Source organism: Chiloscyllium punctatum, chromosome 32 (assembly GCF_047496795.1).
Source record: "Chiloscyllium punctatum isolate Juve2018m chromosome 32, sChiPun1.3, whole genome shotgun sequence".
Taxonomy (NCBI): domain Eukaryota; kingdom Metazoa; phylum Chordata; class Chondrichthyes; order Orectolobiformes; family Hemiscylliidae; genus Chiloscyllium; species Chiloscyllium punctatum.
In genome coordinates this window covers 21,611,531-21,630,024 of record NC_092770.1, presented here as the reverse complement: position 1 = coordinate 21,630,024, position 18,494 = coordinate 21,611,531, and the positions used below count along the sequence as shown (strand labels likewise).

Sequence of the window (18,494 nt, the reverse complement as noted above, 5' to 3'; positions counted from 1 at the left end):
AGAGAATGGCATTCTTGCCCCTTTAAGCTGGTTGTGAGGCACTGCCAAGAACCCTGGGTGATTTGTTGAGGCGATCAATACAGAAACATCTTGCTTAAAAGTTAAACTCCCGGTTGGTTTCACTAGATACATTCACTAACACTAAGAGAAATAATTTGGTGCATTTACAATTCATGGAGCTAGTACCTTAATCTTGTGAGGGCCGACAAATTCTCCATAAGCATTCACATAGGTAACACCATTGTCTTTCAAAGAAACTCTGTAGCCCCAATTCAAGGAGCCTATGTAATCTTTAATAGCATTTCTCATAGCTGTCCAATTATGGTGAACTGTTGAGAAAACAAATGCATGTTACTTTTGAATAGAATCTTTATGCCCAAGAGGAGAACTCCGTGGCAAGTCATTGTAACATTTGACTATAATTCTCTTAATGCAAGAAAGTACAAAGTTTAACAAGGCAGAGGTAGTTTGCAATAGATTATGGAGTTGGACACTCGTTTAGGGTGCTCCCAATTTTCCTAAACTCTTCCAGACACCATTATCCTTTGCATCCACAGCTGATAAGTCTCAAATTAACAAATATACTACATACTGGCCTTTAGCAATTTGGTCTCAGTCAGAACTCTGAACAAAAAAAGTCATCCAAAATTTTAAATGTAGCAATACTGGAAGGTCAGGAACCTATTCCCTTTGCCATAATTTGAGTGACAGTTTGGAATAGTGCTGATGAAAAGGTTACATCATATCAACAGTTTGGATTTTAAAGTTTTATAAAGGGGTTGGTTACTTTTCTGAAGCATTTTAAAAACAAGCTATGTTAACTCTTCATTGGGTAACTACTTTTAGAGTATGAGCATGACCCCCAACTTTCTTGCCCATCTCTCTCCTAGACATTCTGCAATGCTCCAGCAAAATCACAGCACAAACTGGAGGACATCTCATCTTCAGATCAGGCACTTCACAACCTTCTGGACTTAGTTCTGCACCTTCAGACTGAGCTCCCTCCCATTTCTCCTCTTAGCTTTACTTGTTGCATTCTCGGTCATGTCCCTTCTGACCTTGTCCTACTCCAGTGGAACTCTTTCCCATTAGAGACACCATGGTCCTGACAGTCTCACATTCCAGCCACTTAATCTGCACTATTAGCGCCCTCTCTCACACCTCAACTATTGCATAAGTAGTGCCTCTCCCCCTCCCCCCCCCCCACAGTTCATGCCAGTGCTGAAGTACCAAAGAGCGTAGTGCTAGCAAAGCGCAGGTCATGCAGCATCCAAGGAGCAGGAGAATCAGGGCATCACTTCTGATGAAGTGTCATCTGGATTTAGTGTTCCCTTTCCCTCTTTCCATAGAGATTGCATGACCTCCAACATTTTGTTTTCAGACATGTGAGACACTGGGCTAATGTTGCTCGAGCAAGTGCAGAAGCACCATGGAGTGTTAATGGAAGATTTGTAACATGCTGGTTTAGTGTAAACAGAAAGCCAATGGACATGTTTTGGGTTTAATCCAAAGGGTTGATTTTAGTTTGGAAAACCAAGACAGAGCAGGGCAATTTGGAGGAAACTTGACCAGGGTCAATAAGTGTAGTTTCTCACTTATTAAAAAAAAAGTATAGAAAAGGCAGTTACTGCAGTAGAAAATGTTTTAGTTTTACTTCCAGGCCACAAGTATTTAAAATCTGCACATTACAAAAAGGATTGAAAAAAAAAAAGAAGGCCAAGCTCTTTGTGTACAGAACAACCACGATTATCTGAACATCGATTATCCCAACAAGATCAAGGGCCTGGTAAAAATGCTATCCATTATCCAAATAATCTGTTATTCAAACTCAGTTATCTGAAAAAAAAATACTCCATGCCTGTCTCATTTGGATAATCAAGGTTGTTCTGTATTTATCAGGATGATAAAATCAGTTTGTGGAAGAGATCTGAGAACCAGCTACATTAAAAGTAAATACTTCAGAAAAGTGTAATTTTTCTGGATTTGAAATCATAATTGACAACATTGGGAAGTCAATTAAACTAGTCTTATGGGTATAACGAAGTTTTTTTTTTTAAAAAAGGTTCTAGCTAGAAAACTTTTTTTGGCCACATGCAGTAAAGAAATTCTGCAGCCTTAAAACTACATACCTGCTATTAACCAAAATTTAATTCTAAAATCAGGCTGGATTTTATTCTGGAACCCGACTTGATTAGAACTATCTGCAGGAACATTAGAGGGTTGGATTATTGGTCCCTCCAGATTGATTTGAAGTTTTGGAAGCTTTGCTCCACAGTTAAAGAGTACATCCAATTTGGGATTGTAGAACCAGAGGTATACTGTTCAACTAAGCACCATTGATTCAGTGTAATGGAAGAACAAGAGAATGTCCTATTTCAACTCAAAACAAAGCTAGAATTCTGCAACCTGCCTCCTCCAACCCCCAACTTCTTAAAAAGGGAGGATTCAACTCCCCTTCAATCAGACAGCTGATAGACAGGAAAGCCGCCAATTTATCGATGATAAATCTGGGAATGTGTGAGGCGCCAAAACTGACCCAGCACCATCTCAAAGGAACAGGGTTGGGAGTGCGTCAGAGGTAAAGAGGGTGAGGCCTTAAAAGCAGAATGACTGAAAATTGATGGGAAGTCTGACAAGGGAGAAAGCGAGAATGCAGATGCAGGAGAGTCAGAGTCGAAAAGTACAGCACTGAAAGAGCACAGCAGGTCAGACAGCATCTGAGGAGCAGGGGAGTCCATGTTTTGGGCATAAGCCTTCCCTCAGGCATGTGGGGCCAGGAATGGGGCTGAGAGATAAATAGGAGGATTGGTGGGGTGGGGGGCACGGGGCAGGATGGGTGAGGAAGGTAGCTGGAAAAGCAATAGGTGGATGCAGGTAGGGGAGAGACTGTGATAGGTTGATCAGGAGGGTGGAGCAAATAGGCGGGAAGAAAGATGGACAAGTGGGGCAGGTAAAGATGACAGTGCCAAATTGGAGAGTTGGATCTGGGATGAGGCGAGAGGAGGAAAATTTGGAAACCAGTGAAGTTGACATTAATGCCAAGTGGTTGAAGGGTCCCAAGGTGGAAAAAATTGTAGGCTGGCAAGCAGTGGGTTAACAGATAAGTGGCAGCTGGTAAAATTTCAGATTATGGGAGTAAAGTTGGACAGTTCCAGTTAGAGAGGTGGAAGTAGGTGGTGAGCTCAGGAGAAGACAGTGTTGGAATAGTGGAGTACGTAGTAGCTTGGATAAGACTTTGAACAACAAGGCAAAGAGAGACAGGAAAGAGGGTGGGAAAAATTCTATTGCAATAAACAAGCTTGGATACACAATGATAGCAAACACGAACAGTGTACTAAAGCATTCTCTGATACACAAATCACAGTGTCACAAGTCTTCGATGAGCAGACCTTTCTCATCAAACGTCCAGCCAAATGTCCTGGCGTCCTCTATGTTCTGGTGTAGAATTGCAGCTTGATGCATCAACTTCTTGGGGATACAACCCACATTGACACATGTCCCCCCAAGACCTGATAAAGGGGTGCAACAAATAAAAAAGTGTCAAACAAACTTCCAAACAAAGATTTCACAGACTTTCCATAATGTTTTTAAACTTCAGATACAAAAATTCAAAATTTAGAAATATTTAAGCAGATTCAGCCTCAAAACAAAAAAAAACACTCCAGAGTCAAATTTTCAACACATGCTGCTCATTGGGAATCCTACCAACCAGCAGTGCAGCCAGAATCAAGCACACCATATTCAGGGTGTTGTTAATCAGCCCTCGCAGGCCAATGCTGGCTCTTTCAGTAGCATTAGTCGTCCTAATTTTTCTCCAATTACTCTGCAAAAACTCTGCAATTACTTCCAAATGGGATTGGATGTTATAGTTGAAATAAAAAAAACTGTTGAATCTGCTACCCCCTCAGGCAATGCATTCCAGATATTAACTGTGTCCCACAACGTCATCCTCTGCCATTCTGCAAGCTCAGCTGCCAGTGTTAAGTGTCTCTTCCTCCAGAGAGTCAATAAAGGACTGCAAAGGGTCAGACCATTAGCTCACATATTCCCAGTGTCACTGTCTGTACAAAGAGTGACAAGACACACTCCAGGCAGTGAAGCCTCAGTGCACTGGCTTTCAATTTATTTGGGGCAAGTGTTACTGTCACTGCACTCATCCTTTTCCAGGAGGGAGACAATGGCTTTGCTTGCAAGTATACATCCTGAAGGTTTCAGTACATGATTGATCACTGGATAGCATTCTGCATGGATTCATCACATCAGACATCAGGACACCCCTACTTCATGGAGTCAGAGGTTCTATTGCCCACCCATATCACAAACCGGTCACACTGAAGGCATATCAGGATGGAGCCGGAGGTCTTAAAAGCTGCAGGGCCAAGTGGGAGAGAACAAACATTGAGAAACATTCTAATAGAAGTAATGATCAAACAGAATTGATCAGCCTGGGTAGGTGGTGGAAGGAGAAAAGGGAGGACTGCAGAGGCTGGAGATCAGAATTGGTTTGTGGTGCTAGAAGAGCACAGCAGGTAAGGCAGTATCTGAGGAGCTAGAGTGTCGACGTTTTGAGCATAAACTCATCAGGAATGATAGTGGAGGGAGTTATTATGGATTCAAATGCAAATTAAGTATATAGATTTCTTTCAGAAGGAGAGACTTGGTTAAGAGCTAATACAGTGTAGAAAGTTTGTCATCAGGCATACAGATAGATCAGCAACTCTATTGCAAAAAAAAAACGTGTGGTTCTCAGGACAGTCAACAGCAAAACCAAAAAGGATTGCTGGCTTTCATCTTCAAACAGTTCTTATGTCCTTCAGGAGAGGACATTTGTCTAATGCCCAAAACACTAGAATGATTCTAGCCAAAATCTTTAGAAATCTAAAATTACTTTTTCGCATGATTTTAAACTGTAGAAAACTAGTAAACATTTACCCCATGTGGTCCCAAGAGGTGTGGGAGTAACATAATCCAAGACCAAAACTTTCTTCCCATATTTGGCAGCTTCCTGAGTAAGAGAGCACACAATGCATATTTAGTCATGTAGCAAAAGGAAAATCCACTAAAAACACAGTACTTACACACGACAACAGGAGCTGGAGACTACATTTGGCCCTTTAACATTTTCCCCTACATTACTACAGTATCTAAAAAGCTCTGGGGTCTTCAATATACTCATGATTAAACATCTAGAGTCCTCTGGGTAACAGAATTCCAATGATTCACAACCCTTTGAATGAAGGAGTAACTCCTCACTCATCTTAAGTGGTTAGCAGTCTCTGAATAGACATTCTTGTAATGGTCAACCCAGAGAAACGCTTCGCATCCATTCTGTCAAGGTCAAGACTTTGTGTTTTATTGGAGTGCCTAATTTCTTCAAAAAAAAAAGGAAGATTCATTCCTAGAGGGTTGTCTCATGAGAGCTCATTTAGTGAGCCTTGGTTGCACACCCTCAGGGCGAATGAGAGTAGATTAATTTAGGATAGCTGATCAGCATGGATGTGTTGGACTGAAGGGTCTACAAATGTGCTTACACAGGTCTAAGAGCTCATTCCTAGAGTAAGGATGGCAAAACTGGACAGTTCTCTAGGAATGGCCTCATTGGTGCCTGATAAACCTAGTAAGGTGAAAACAAAAAAACTACTTGTAAAACAAAAACCACTTAATTCAGCCTTGAACAAACCTCATGCAACTCATCCCACTGTGGCATAGTTCAGATCAACATATGAAGTGGTACATATCCTCCCAGGAAGGTCACAACTGTTTAAAAAACTTTTAGCACCCCCAATTGCACTCATGCATATTCATTGCCCTCATCCTTTTCCAGAGGGATGGAATGGCTTTACTTGCAAAATGTGCATTCCCAGACATTTAAAAAAAAATGCATTTGAATGCCTTAGTGTCCATTAAATAAGCACCGAAAATTTAGTTCTGCCTGTGACAACCCCAAAACATTTTAGTCAATTAATCAGGTTTAATTTTTAAAACATAACAACCAATGTGCATGATATCTGATTTTCTTTTTTGTGGGGGCAGGGGGCAGGGAAAATAAGAAAACAGACCCTCTGAAAACCACAGTCTAGACTTCAGCCAAACTTCTCTGGAAGGTAAAAGGTAAAAAAACAATGACTGCAGATGCTGGAAAACCAGATTCTGGATTAGGTGGTGCTGGAAGAGCACAGCAGTTCAGGCAACATCCAAGGAGCTTCGAAGTCAACGTTTTGGGCAAAAGCCCTTCATCAGGAATAAAGGCAGTGAGCCTGAAGCGTGGAGAGATAAGCTAGAGGAGGGTGGGGGGTGGGGAGAAAGTAGCAGAGAGTACAATTGGGGGGGGGGGGGGGGGGGGGGGGGAAATAAGGTGTAGGTCAAGGAGGAGAGGGTGGAGTGGATAGGTGGAAAAGGAGATAGGCAGGTAGGACAAGTCCGGACAAGTCATGGGACAGTGCTGAGTTGAGGGGGGGGGGGGGGGGGGGGGGGGGAGGGAGGAGGAGGAAAGGGGGGAGGAGAGGGGTGTGGGGGAAAAAAAAAAAGAGGAAACTGTTGAACTCCATATTGATGCCCTGGGGTTGAAGTGTTCCGAGGCGGAAGATGAGGCGTTCTTCCTCCAGGCGTCTGGTGGTGAGGGAGCGGCGGTGAAGGAGGCCCAGGACCTCCATGTCCTCGGCAGAGTGGGAGGGGGAGTTGAAATGTTGGGCCACGGGGCGGTGGTTGATTGGTGCGGGTGTCCCGGAGATGTTCCCTAAAGCGCTCTGCTAGGAGGTGCCCAGTCTCCCCAATTTAGAGGAGATCGCAACGGATACAATAAATGATATTGGTGGATGTGCAGGTAAAACTTTGATGATTGCGGAAGGCTCCTTTAGGGCCTTGGATGGAGGTGAGGGAGGAGGTGTGGGCACAGGTTTTACAGTTCCTGTGGTGGCAGAGGAAGGTGCCAGGATGAGAGGGTGGGTTTTAGGGGGGTGGACCTGACCAGGTAGTCACAGAGGGAACGGGTCTTTGCGGAAGGCGGAAAGGGGTGGGGAGGAAATATATTCCTGGTGGTGGGGTCTGTTTGGATGTGACGGAAATGTCGCAGATGATTTGGTTTATGTGAAGGTTGGTAGGGTGGAAGGTGAGCACCAGGAGCGTTCTGTCCTTGTTACAGTTGGAAGGGTGGGGTCTGAGGGCAGAGGTGTGGATGTGGACGAGATGCGTTGGAGGACATCTTTAACCACGTGGGAAGGGAAATTGTGGTCTCTAAAGAGAGAGGCCATTTGGTGCGTTCTGTGGTGAAACTGGTCCTCCTGGGAGCAGATACAGCAGAGGCGGAGGAATTGGAATACGGGATGGCAGTTTTTGCAAGAGGTAGGGTGGGAAGTGGTGTAATCCAGGTAGCTGTGGGAGTTGGTGGGTTTGTAAAAAGTGTCAGTGTCAAGTCGGTTGTCATTAATGGAGATGGAGAGGTCCAAGAAGGAGAGGGAGGTGTCAGATAGTCCAGGTAAATTTAAGGTCAGGGTGGAATGTGTTGGTGAAGTTGATGAATTGCTCAACCTCCTCACAGGAGGATGAGGTGGAGCCAATGTAACGGAGGAAGATGTGGGGAGAGGTGCCGGTGTAATTACGGAAGATCAACTGCTCTACGTAGCCAACAAAGAGACAGGCATAGCTGGGGCCCATACATGTGCCCATGTCTACCTCTTTGGTAGAGAGGAAGTGGGAGGATTCCACCCTGGCACCTTCCCTGCCACCGCAGGAACTGTAAAACCTGCACCCACACTTCCTCCCTCACCTCTATCCAAGGCCCTAAAAGGAGCCTTCCACATCCACTAATATCAGTTATCGTATCCGTTGCTCCTGATGTGGTCTCCTCTACATTGGGGAGACTGGGCGCCTCCTAGCAGAGCGCTTTAGGGAACATCTCCGGGACACCCGCACCAATCAACCACACCGCCCCATGGCCCAACATTTCAACTCCCCCTCCCACTCTGCCGAGGACAGGAAGGTCCTGGGCCTCCTTCACTGCCGCTCCCTCACCAGACGCCTGGAAGAAAAACACCTCATCTTCCGCCTCGGAATACTTCAACCCCAGGGCATCAACGTGGACTTCAACAGTTTCCTCATTTCCCCTTCCCCCACCTCACCCTAGTTCCAAACTTCCAGCTGAGCACTGTCCCACCTGCCTATCTCCTTTTCCACCTATCCACTCCACCCTCTCCTCCCTGACCCCTTCATCCCCTCCCCCACTGTACTCTATGCTACTCTCTCCCCACCCTCACCCTCCTCTAGCTCATCTCTCCACGCTTCAGGCTCACTGCCTTTATTCCTGATGAAGGGCTTTTGCCCGAAACATCAATTTCACTGCTCCTTGGATGCTGCCTGAACTGCTGTGCTCTTCTAGCACCACTAATCCAGTTCTGGAAGGAGACTGGTACTAACATCAGGCGTCTCAAGCAAGTGCAGACAACTCAAATACTGAAAACCCATTAAAACTGCTTTCAGAGGCAAGTACCTGATTTCAGATTTCCAGTCAGTTAGTTTCCAGGTGCTAAGTGTTACTTATCACTGAAAAAAAAGGTCCAGCAAATAAAATTCAATTCAATAATACAGAAAAAAAAATTGAGGCCACGTCATTGGAGTATATTTAAGACTGAGATAGATAGGTTCAAGTATCAAGAGGACCAAGGGTTACAGAGATAAAGCAACAGAAGGGGGTTGAGAAATTTATCAGCCATGATTGAATAGTGGCGAAGAGTTGATGGACTGACTGGCCTAATTTCTGCTCCCTATGTCTTATGGGGACAATTTTGGTGGTGCCAAAAAAGGTCAGGCCAACTAGTGTATTTTTCATTACAATATTTTAAAGAAGCTCTCCCTTGTTAGGATCTCAAGGGAGACAATTTTCCAAATTTGGTTCTCTTTTGGAAAAATGATTAAGACAATTCTAGTACAAGGTTTCACACTTTAAACATTATCCTACTGCACAAGAATTAAAACAGAAAATATTGCCACCTGAAAATCTCCCATTCTGTTTAACAGAAAAGTCACCTTTACACTTTAAGGCCCTGAAAAGGTTCTTCACTTTTTTTCCTGAGACTAAACTAATGCCACAGCTCTTAGGAATTCCCTTTATTTTCCCTGACCTGTTCCCACTACGAGAAGTTTACTGGAAGCCCTTCCACCGGATTCAGCCACATGTCGCTCTAACTCTCCTTCACCACCTCCATAATGTGGACACATTCAGCTGTTGCATGACTTTTGCAAACTTTCCACGCACTGGTCTACAGCTACCTGCTTGTCTTGACTGACTTTTACACAGAGACCTGCTATGGGGCCAATGTGACGTGCAGGCTGTATTGGACAATGATGGCAATACGTTGCTAAAGGTTGTCTTATGAATGTAATTGGTTTTGATGGCAGTTGATGGTCTCAGACCATCAAAACCAAACAGACCATTTTTTAAAAAGCATGAAACCTCTTGCTACAATTGTCTTAAATCACTTTTTCAAAAAGAGAGAACCAAACTCAGTTAATTGCCTCTCTATTGTTAGGATCTCGAGAAGTTCTTTAAAATATTGTAACCAAAAATATATTAGTTGACCTGACCTTTTTTCTTTAATTTCATGGGGTGTAGGCATCTCTGGCTTGATCTGCCTTTATTGCCCATCCAAGTTAGCCACCAGTCAGGAGTCACATGCAGGCCAGGGCAGTAAGGTAAGCAGCTTCTTTTCCCCGGTAGAAAAGTTAGTGAACCAGATGAACTTAAAATCAACAGGGTTCACATGGTCACCATTAGGGGAGATTAGAGTCCAGACCTCTGGTAAAATCTGAATTCAATATCTAATAGTTTAGTCAACCAGAATGGTGATGTTAGCATTACAGCACCATCCACGCTTCACTTAATTAGTTTGGGTGTTATTCCATACTCATGAGTGGGATACTCTTATTGCATATTTTCTGTGCATTGTTACAAGTGATCCTCGGTGTGAAAGATTATGGATTGTATTCATTCACCTCAGTTCAGTGTCAGACACCTCACACATTAACAAATCTTTGTACGAAACTACAGGCTCAAAAAAAAAAAGAGGGCCATCACCGTGACTCATGCCATACCTTTGAAGCTGAAAGGCCTCCAGAGCCTCCTCCAATGACAATCAGATCATAGTCATAGGGTCCCTCTGTTTCACCAGCTTCATTCATCACCAACCGAGGTACGCCTTCTTCGTAAACTTCAGCAGGAGGGGGAAATTAACGGAGAAGTTAACACTATTTCTCCTCCTCACACAACCAATTCCCTATAATTACTCCATTAAATCACAATTGTGAAATTGACATGGTCAAAAAGAATGCATTGCTGTATGAGAACAATGGTTTCCTCCCTGCCCAAAGATCAGGCTTGTGCAGAATGTATCTATTGATTTTAACTCCGATTACCTAATACATTATCTTTCCACCTTGCATGGAGCCAAACTTCAAAACAGTAATTCAGACAACAGAGGGTTTAAGATGTTCATACCTTTGAATGATGCAAAGGGGCAGCACAGTGGCTTGCATAGCTGCCTCTCAGCACCACAGACCTAGGTTCGATTCCAGCCTCGGATGACTGGCTGTGTGGAGTTTGCACATTCGCCCTGTGCGGGGTTTCCTCCAGGTGCTCCGGTTACCTCCCAGTCCAAAGATGCACAGGTTAGGTGAAATGGCCATGCTAGATTGCCCATAGTGTTCAGGGATGTGTAGGTTAGGTACATTAGTCAGGGGTAAATGGAGAGTAATAGGTTCAGGGAATGGGTCTGGGTGGGTTAATGTTAGGAGGGTGGGTGCGCACTTGTTGGGCCGAAGGGCCCGTTTCCACATTATAGGGATTCTATGAAAACTGGAGTGGGGGTGGCCATTGGAAAACAATAGAAATGGTCAAGAGCAGGACAATAAGAAATGGTCTCCATTTATAGAATGAGAGTCAGAGACATACAGCACCGAAACAGACCCTTCAGTCCAACTTGTCCACACCGACCAGATATTCCAATCCAATCTCGTCCCACCTGCCAGCACCCAGCCCATATCCCTCGAAACTCTTATTCATATACCCATGTTGCCTTTTAAATGTTGCAATTATACCAGCCTTCGTTTCATCTGGCAGCTCATTCCATACACGTACCACCCTCTGAAAAAAGTTGCCCCTTACGTCTCATCTTTCCTCTTTCACACTAAACCTATGCCCTCTAGCTCTGGACTCCCCGCACCACAAAGAAAAGACTTTGTCTATTTACCCTGTCCATGCCCCTCATGATTTTATAAGCTTCTATAAAAAGGTCACCCCTCAGCCTCCAACATTCCAGGGAAAACAGCCCCACCCTATTCACCCTCTCCCTATAGCTCAAATCCTCCAATCCTGGCAACATCCTTTGTGCAGGTTAGGTGAATTGGCCATGCTAAATTGCCCATAGTATTAGGTACATTAGTCAGGGGTAAACGGAGGGGAATAAGTCTGGTGGGTTGCTCTTCAGAGGGTCAGTGTGGACTTGTTGGGCCGAAGGGCCTGTTTCCATACTGTAGGAAATCTAAATCTTTGCTGAACCCTTTCAAGTTTCACAACATCTTTCCGATAGGAAGGAGACCAGAATTGCACAATATTCCAATAGTGGCCTAACCAATGTCCTGTATAGCCGCAACATGACCTCCCAACTCCTGTACTCCATACTCTGTCCAATAAAGGAAAGCATACCAAACACCTTCTTCACTATCCTATCTACCTGCGACTCCACTTTCAAGGAACTATGAACCTGCACTCCAAGGTCTCTTTGTTCAGTAACATTCTCTAGGACCTTACCATTAAAAGATTTGCTTTTCCAAAATGCAGTACCTCATTTATCTAAATTAAACTCCACCTGCCACTCCTTGGCCCATCTGATTAAGATCCTGTTGTAATCTGAGGTAACCTTCTTCAATGTCTTTTTTTGGTGTCATCTGCAAACTTATTAACTATACCTTTTACACACATCCAAAGTCAAAAAACCATAAAACTGAAAGTCAAAATAAAATGGTGTTAAAAAAGTTACCCATTTAAAGGCACCTTTTCAACCAATTGCTCAATATTAATATCCCAGGCAGAACTTGTGTTAGTTTTACAAACCCACAAATGTAGTTATATCTGATCCAATACAGGAACTGAACACTCACTCCCACACTTACAGAACATTCATATTCTATTTCACCATCAAAGGATCTTATTTCACAATTGAATTCTTGCATAAACCATGACTAAGCCTAAACATTTAAGTTTCAAAAATCACATAAGCAGAACTGTAATAAGGAATTTAAAAAACTGGAAAGTAAAAAAGCAATTTGAAAGTACACAATCTGAACAGTGAATTTAAGTGGGGGAAAAAACAAAATCAGAAAAATATCAAACTGGCTAGCAAGGTTATTAGATGCAATATTTTAGTTAGGAGAAAGACTGCTTTGTTCTAGTTTTTCCACCAGGGTACCTACCTCCTGGTAATTCAACCATAAGCTGAGCAGCTTCCTTCAGGGGGAGCGTGGGATAATAATCCCAAATTCAAAGTTTACAATTAAACTAGTGAAGTGACCCACACCTCAAATCAATCATTCAGACAATAAAAAGCTACAAATTCTGTCCAGGATATTGCTTAGAGAGGAGAAGCCCAGCACTTTTCTTTCATAAGTCCTTTGATGAATTAGTGGGTGGGTTTAAAATACTTCCCAATCACCCTACTCCAGATGATGTCATCTCAGGCTGCTACCAATCCCACTTCAGGTCTGGTTCTGAGAGACACAGAAGGGAATGTGATCCTGCAGGTAGACATTTCACAGCGAGGACCTCATTCACTAGTCAGAGCTTCTGTGCCCAACACTAACATTAATATAGTTTTCCGTACAAGTATAAAATGCCTTTGTTTCCTGCAACTTGAGCTAAAAGTGTCAAAACTCCAATGTTTTGTTTCATTTCTTTCCTCGGGCATAGACTTTTCAGATCAGATTTGGAACATTTGCACTTATGAATAAAGTATATTGTAAAACTACTATGAGGCTATAAGTACAGTTTCCTGGGGATAAAAATCAGTGAACTCCTCATGAACTTATTTCCATATTGAAATTGCCTCCTCCGAACCATGCACAAAGATCACTGATAAGAACTTTGCTAGTGCTCAGTAATTGAGCAGCTTGACATCTCTCCCCATTCAATAAAATGAAGGAAGGGTGTGGGGGTGGATGAAGGATATAAAACATGCTGATCAAAGTTCTGTCCGGTGAGTAAGTTTAAAATTAGATTTGCACTGATTGATAGTAGGTGGCTAACAATGGAATCAGTTAAATTTAGACAATGTAAAATCAGCTAACCTATTTCCATTTTAAATTGAGTAGGGCGTAACATTCAACATTGTACCCAGTTCACCAATAGCTGGACAAGTTAAACTGTCCCATTGGTCAAGTGACAGAGAGACTACTAATGACAATTTTTTTATATTTATAAAAAAGGAGAGATGTTATGATCAGGAATGCTTTGTTTGTGTATTAAAGAGAAATTCCAGGCAAGCTTTCAAAGGGAATTGAAAGTGTCACTCAGGGTAGGGCAAAATACCAAGGTCACAAAGAATAGGAAGGAAAGACAGACGATTGGCTAGAGGGCCAGTATAGGCACAACAGGCCGAATGTTTTCATTGTCTGCGATCTTCGCTTTCCCTAAACATCCCCACCTTCGATTTAAAAAAAAGGTTTTCTAGCCTACTCGTTCTTGTCACTTGCTTGGTAGAGACAATCTTTGCTTTGTCACTATCAAGAGAAAGGAAGTGCAAATTAATTCCGATATAGTATGCAGTACAAAGCAGCGACCCTTCATTGTACAGCTCGACATGTAACCATACTCTCAAATTCAACCCTTCCTTGGGAAAGGCACATTGGGAGGAGACCAAATATTTCTCTCCGAAGCTGCATTTTTTTTTAACCCTGCTGGTTCTGGTCAGATTGTGCATTTGAAGAAAGTGGAATACGCAGCGCGCTTCAGACTTCACGTCTCAATGGGCAAGTTCCCTCTATCTAGAAAATAAAAACCCTCAGGTTATTTCCCCGTTAGCGTGTGCAGTCTTCCCAGAGAAACCCTGCAATTAACACGTGCGAGATATGGACCTTAGCGAGAGCCAACAGCTTGCTGCTGGAGAAGGCAAGGGGTTAAATCTGGCAGTGATCAATGTGAAAGCTCCATATTGCTACACGATTTCCCTTACACACAAACTCGCTCTCCTGCGGAAATAGCATTGAAACACACACACACACACACACACGATTCAGAGCTTTCTGCCTCTCCTAAATCACACACCGACTAAAAGACACCGGTTCTAAAAAAACATTACCCATTAAGAGAAGAAAAGAATGCGTGCTTTTCTTAAAATTTACACAAAAATGGCTTTCCCCCCCCCGGAAATAATGAAGTCTTTATAACATTCACTGCGTAGTCCCTAGTCTGAACACAGCAAAATGTAACTCCCTACCTGCTGAGTCTCACCGACAGCACCTTTCTGACAAACACATCGGGTGCAAGGTTTCTGAGCGCTTCACTCAAATCGCTCTGCCCCTCTCACTGACGAAACAAATCCCAGCCAGCAGCTTTTTACAACCTCATCAGGGGAGGAGTCTCTGCCGCCTGTGATCACTGACACTCCAACCTGTCTAGCTCACTTCCCCTGGAAGCCAGCTCACATTGGCCGCTCTCACATGCACACCTCATTGCTGTGATGACTGGCGAGAATCAGCTCGTCTCTTTCCCCTCCCCCATCTTCAAAAAAAAACCAAGCCCACATGACTCAGCAGAATTCCTCAGCTCACCTCATCACTCACACAATCTATTTGGGCTGTAGTCAAATCCTTACTGGGAATATTGTATTTCACTGACCTTGATTGAATATTGTCTGTTGGACCACCGGTGAGATACCTGTCTTCAAAGTAATTGAGATTCTACCTATTACAAGGACACAAGTTGCTGGAAAAGTTCAGCTTCTGAACATGGTAGCATCTGTGGGGAGAAATCACCATTAGTGTTTCTGGTGGAGTGGCCCTTCCTCAGAACTGATGGTAGCTGGGTTCTACCTCTCCCTGGTGGTGTGACATATCAGCAGTGACCTGAGGGTGTCTAGAAAGTTTAAAACTGACTCTTCCAATGGTGGAAAAGGAGATAGGCAGGTAGGACAATTCCGGACAAGTCATGGGGACAGTTACTGAGTTACTGAGCTGGAAGTTTAGAACTAGGGTGAGGTGGGGGAAGGGGAAATGAGGAAACTGTTGAAGTCCACCTGTTGTGGACTTCAACAGTTTCCTCATTTCCCCTTCCCCCACCTCACCCTAGTTCTAAACTTCCAGCTCAGTAACTGTCCCCATGACTTGTCCGGACTTGTCCTACCTGCCTATCTCCTTTTCCACCTTCATCCCCTCCCCCACTCACCCATTGTACTCTATGCTACTTTCTCCCCATCCCCACCCTCCTTTAGCTTATCTCTCCACGCTTCAGGCTCACTGCCTTTATTCCTGATGAAGGGCTTTTGCCCGAAACGTCGATTTTGAAGCTACTTGGATGCTGCCTGAACTGCTGTGCTCTTCCAGCACCACTAATCCAGAATCTGGTTTCCAGCATCTGCAGTCATTGTTTTTACCTCTTCCAATGGTGGCACCACTGGTGATGTCTCTCCCAGCCAGAAGCAGCTTAAGACATCCATATTTGCTACTCGGCCTCCTGGGCAGCGTTCCAACTTGTCATTGTCCGCACTTAGAATGAGAGCCCACCACTGAATTCGACCTGAATCTGTGGGCGGTATGGCTTTGACCTCTTTGAGGAGCTCTAGCAGGGGTTTGTGGTCTGTCACTATTCCAAACTTACCTCTGTAAAGGTATTGGTGGAACTTCCTCATACCAAAGATGACTTCCAAAATTCTTTTTCTCTCTGGGCATATTTACACTCTGCATCAGCCAAAGTCCAGGAAGCATAAGCTATTGGGCCTTTCTCTCCATTGTGCCATCTGTGAGTCAACACTACCCTGATACCGTTGGGGGGGGGGGGGGGAGGGGGGGGAGGCATCGCATGTCAGCGCCAGCTCTTGCTTGGAATGAGAGGGTGCTAATACCTCAGAGACAATGATAGCTCCTTCTCCACTTCCCTAAAGGCTACTTCTTGGATACGAGACCATTTCCAAATCTGACCCTTTTTCAATAGTAGGTGTAAGGATGTCAGGAAGGAGGCCAGGTTATGTATGAACTTTCCGCAATAATTCACTAATCCAAGGAATGACTGAAGCTCCAGCAGAGAGGTTGGAACCAAGGCATCTTTAATCACCCTCGCTTTATCTTCCAACGGGTGTAACCCAATCTTGACAACATTTTTTCCCTTCTAAAGCTTATACCCTCCTTAGAGAAACATCTAAGGATTATGTCGAAGTTCTCTAAGTGCTCTTTATTGGTCTTCCCTGTTATTAGCACATCATCCAAATAAATGGTGACCTGGGGTAGACCTTTTAAAATATTCTTCATAATCCACTGAAAAATAGCGCAAGCTGATGATATTTTGTATGTTGGTACAAACCCTTATGGGTATTAATTGTAGCACACTTTTGGGAATCCTCATCTAACCGCAATTGCAAGTGCACAGAACTCATGTCCAGCTTTATGAGGGACAGCCCCCATGTCAGCTTTGTGTACAAGTCCTCTACGTGAGGGATTGGGTATTTATCGAACTGTGAGCAGTGATTTACCAATGTTTAAAACCAAAGATGAACTGACCTATCAGACTTCACAATTGGTACAACCAGAGCTGCCCATTCTACAAACTTACTGGTTTGACGATTACTTCACTTTCCAGCCTCTTGAATTCTGCCTCTAATTTTGCACGTAGGGCAAGTGGCACCAGGTGGGCCTTGTTTCCTGGTCAATTTGTAAGGGGCCCATGGCTCCTTTGATAGTCCCTAGACCTTTCTGAAAGACCTCCGGGTACTTAATTAGGTCTTCACTCAGGCAGCTGTTTTCTGTACAAAAATGTTGAGCCAGTCTAGGTGAATCTTTCTCAACCTATTTCACCCCATCAGACTTGGGCTCGAGCTTTTTACTACAATCAGTGGGAATTGAACCAGCTGCTTCTCATATGAGATCGGAACCGAAGTTGTAACCTTAATCTGTAAAGGTTCCTCGATGCAGGTTCTCAGTCTAGCTCAGGAGTTACGCAAATCTAGGGGTTGGAGTCCAGAAAGAAATTTTTAAAAACTGAGAGAGCCACGCTGCTATCAACCTCCATTAGAACCCAGTGACCATTTAATTAAATGTTTATTTTGATTGGTATCCTGTCACCAAGTCACCCTTTTATTTACTTAACGGGGAAAGATATAAAAGAGTCCTAAGGGGTAACTGTTTTTTAAAAGGGTGGTGCATGTATGGAATGAGCTGCCAGAGGAAGTGGTGGAGGCTGATATAATTACAGCATTTAAAAGGCATCTGGATGGGTATTTGAATAGGAAGGGTTTGGAGGGATATGGGCCAAGTGCTGGCAGGTGGGACTAGATTGGGTTGGGATATCTTGTCGACATGGACAGATTGGACCGAAGGGTCTGTTTCCATGCTGTTCATCTCTATGACTCTATAACTTTATGACTGCAAATCCCTACAAAGTCCACATTGGGGTCAAGCAAGGCTGCATGATAGCCCCCATATTGTTTACAATCAGAGAGGATTACAATTGAGTAAATCGTGCTCTGACCGAGTTTGGATCAATGCACTAACTTTTTCTTGTCCCCCATTACTCCACCTGTCACAATACTAATGTTTCAATGTTTTACACAATTCCTGATATGATCAGTTTATTAGATTTAGAATAAAACGATCCATCAACCAGGGGTTTCTTCAGTATTCACCACTGATTAAAGAAAAATAATCTCTCTGGAGATTAATTTTGTCAGAAAAAAATGACATTGGCCCATAGTAGTTAGTTCCTAAAGGAAAAAGAAGATGAAATATGGGATGTTCAAGATGGCCTTCAATCATCATCCTGATTCGGGTCGTCACTAAACTCAGACATTTGTCACTGGCATCTTCAAATGCAGTTCATTTAATTGAGCTTAACTCCTTCAGTAGACTTTCAAGAGAACAGTTGACTCAGTGTTTCAGTTATCCCACTGGATACAACAAAGGGTTCATACAGAAAGGTAGAGGATGAGCTCAGTAGCTTTTGTCTCCCTTTGCAGGCTGTACCCTAACGGAACTCTGAACAATATCTAAAACAGCCATAGACCCAGACATGTGCTTTCCAGTAAACAAGGCTGAGGAATTGGCTTAAACCATGTGACTTTCAAGAAGTATCCTTTTTAAATAAAGTCCCAACATCTTTTTTTTTGAAAAATAGGTTTGTGTATCCAAATGCACCACGGTCCACAATTCTTTTTAAGATTAATCCTCAGTAATTTTATGAATGAAGAACTTCATAACATTCAGGCGGCACGGTGGCACAGTGGTTAGCACTGCTGCCTCACAGC

General features: G+C 43.5%; 1 protein-coding gene across 2 annotated transcripts in view; it reads right to left on the bottom strand.

The window, feature by feature from the left end:
• The window catches only part of LOC140457979 (thioredoxin reductase 1, cytoplasmic-like), a 34,104-nt gene extending 19,461 nt beyond the window's left edge, over window positions 1-14,643 (bottom strand). Inside the window, exons 1-5 of one of the 2 annotated variants that reach the window (XM_072551876.1) lie at window positions 14,481-14,643; window positions 10,087-10,202; window positions 4,933-5,005; window positions 3,390-3,509; window positions 187-329 (exon numbers count right to left, since the gene is read on the bottom strand). In XM_072551876.1, coding sequence (XP_072407977.1) covers window positions 187-329; window positions 3,390-3,509; window positions 4,933-5,005; window positions 10,087-10,173 — 423 coding nt within the window. In that variant the 5' untranslated portion in view covers window positions 10,174-10,202; window positions 14,481-14,643. Of the gene's footprint in view, window positions 1-186; window positions 330-3,389; window positions 3,510-4,932; window positions 5,006-10,086; window positions 10,203-10,489; window positions 10,854-14,480 lie in introns of those variants that run through there. The other variant, XM_072551877.1, reaches the window with a different exon arrangement.
• Window positions 14,644-18,494: the final 3,851 nt, after the last annotated feature.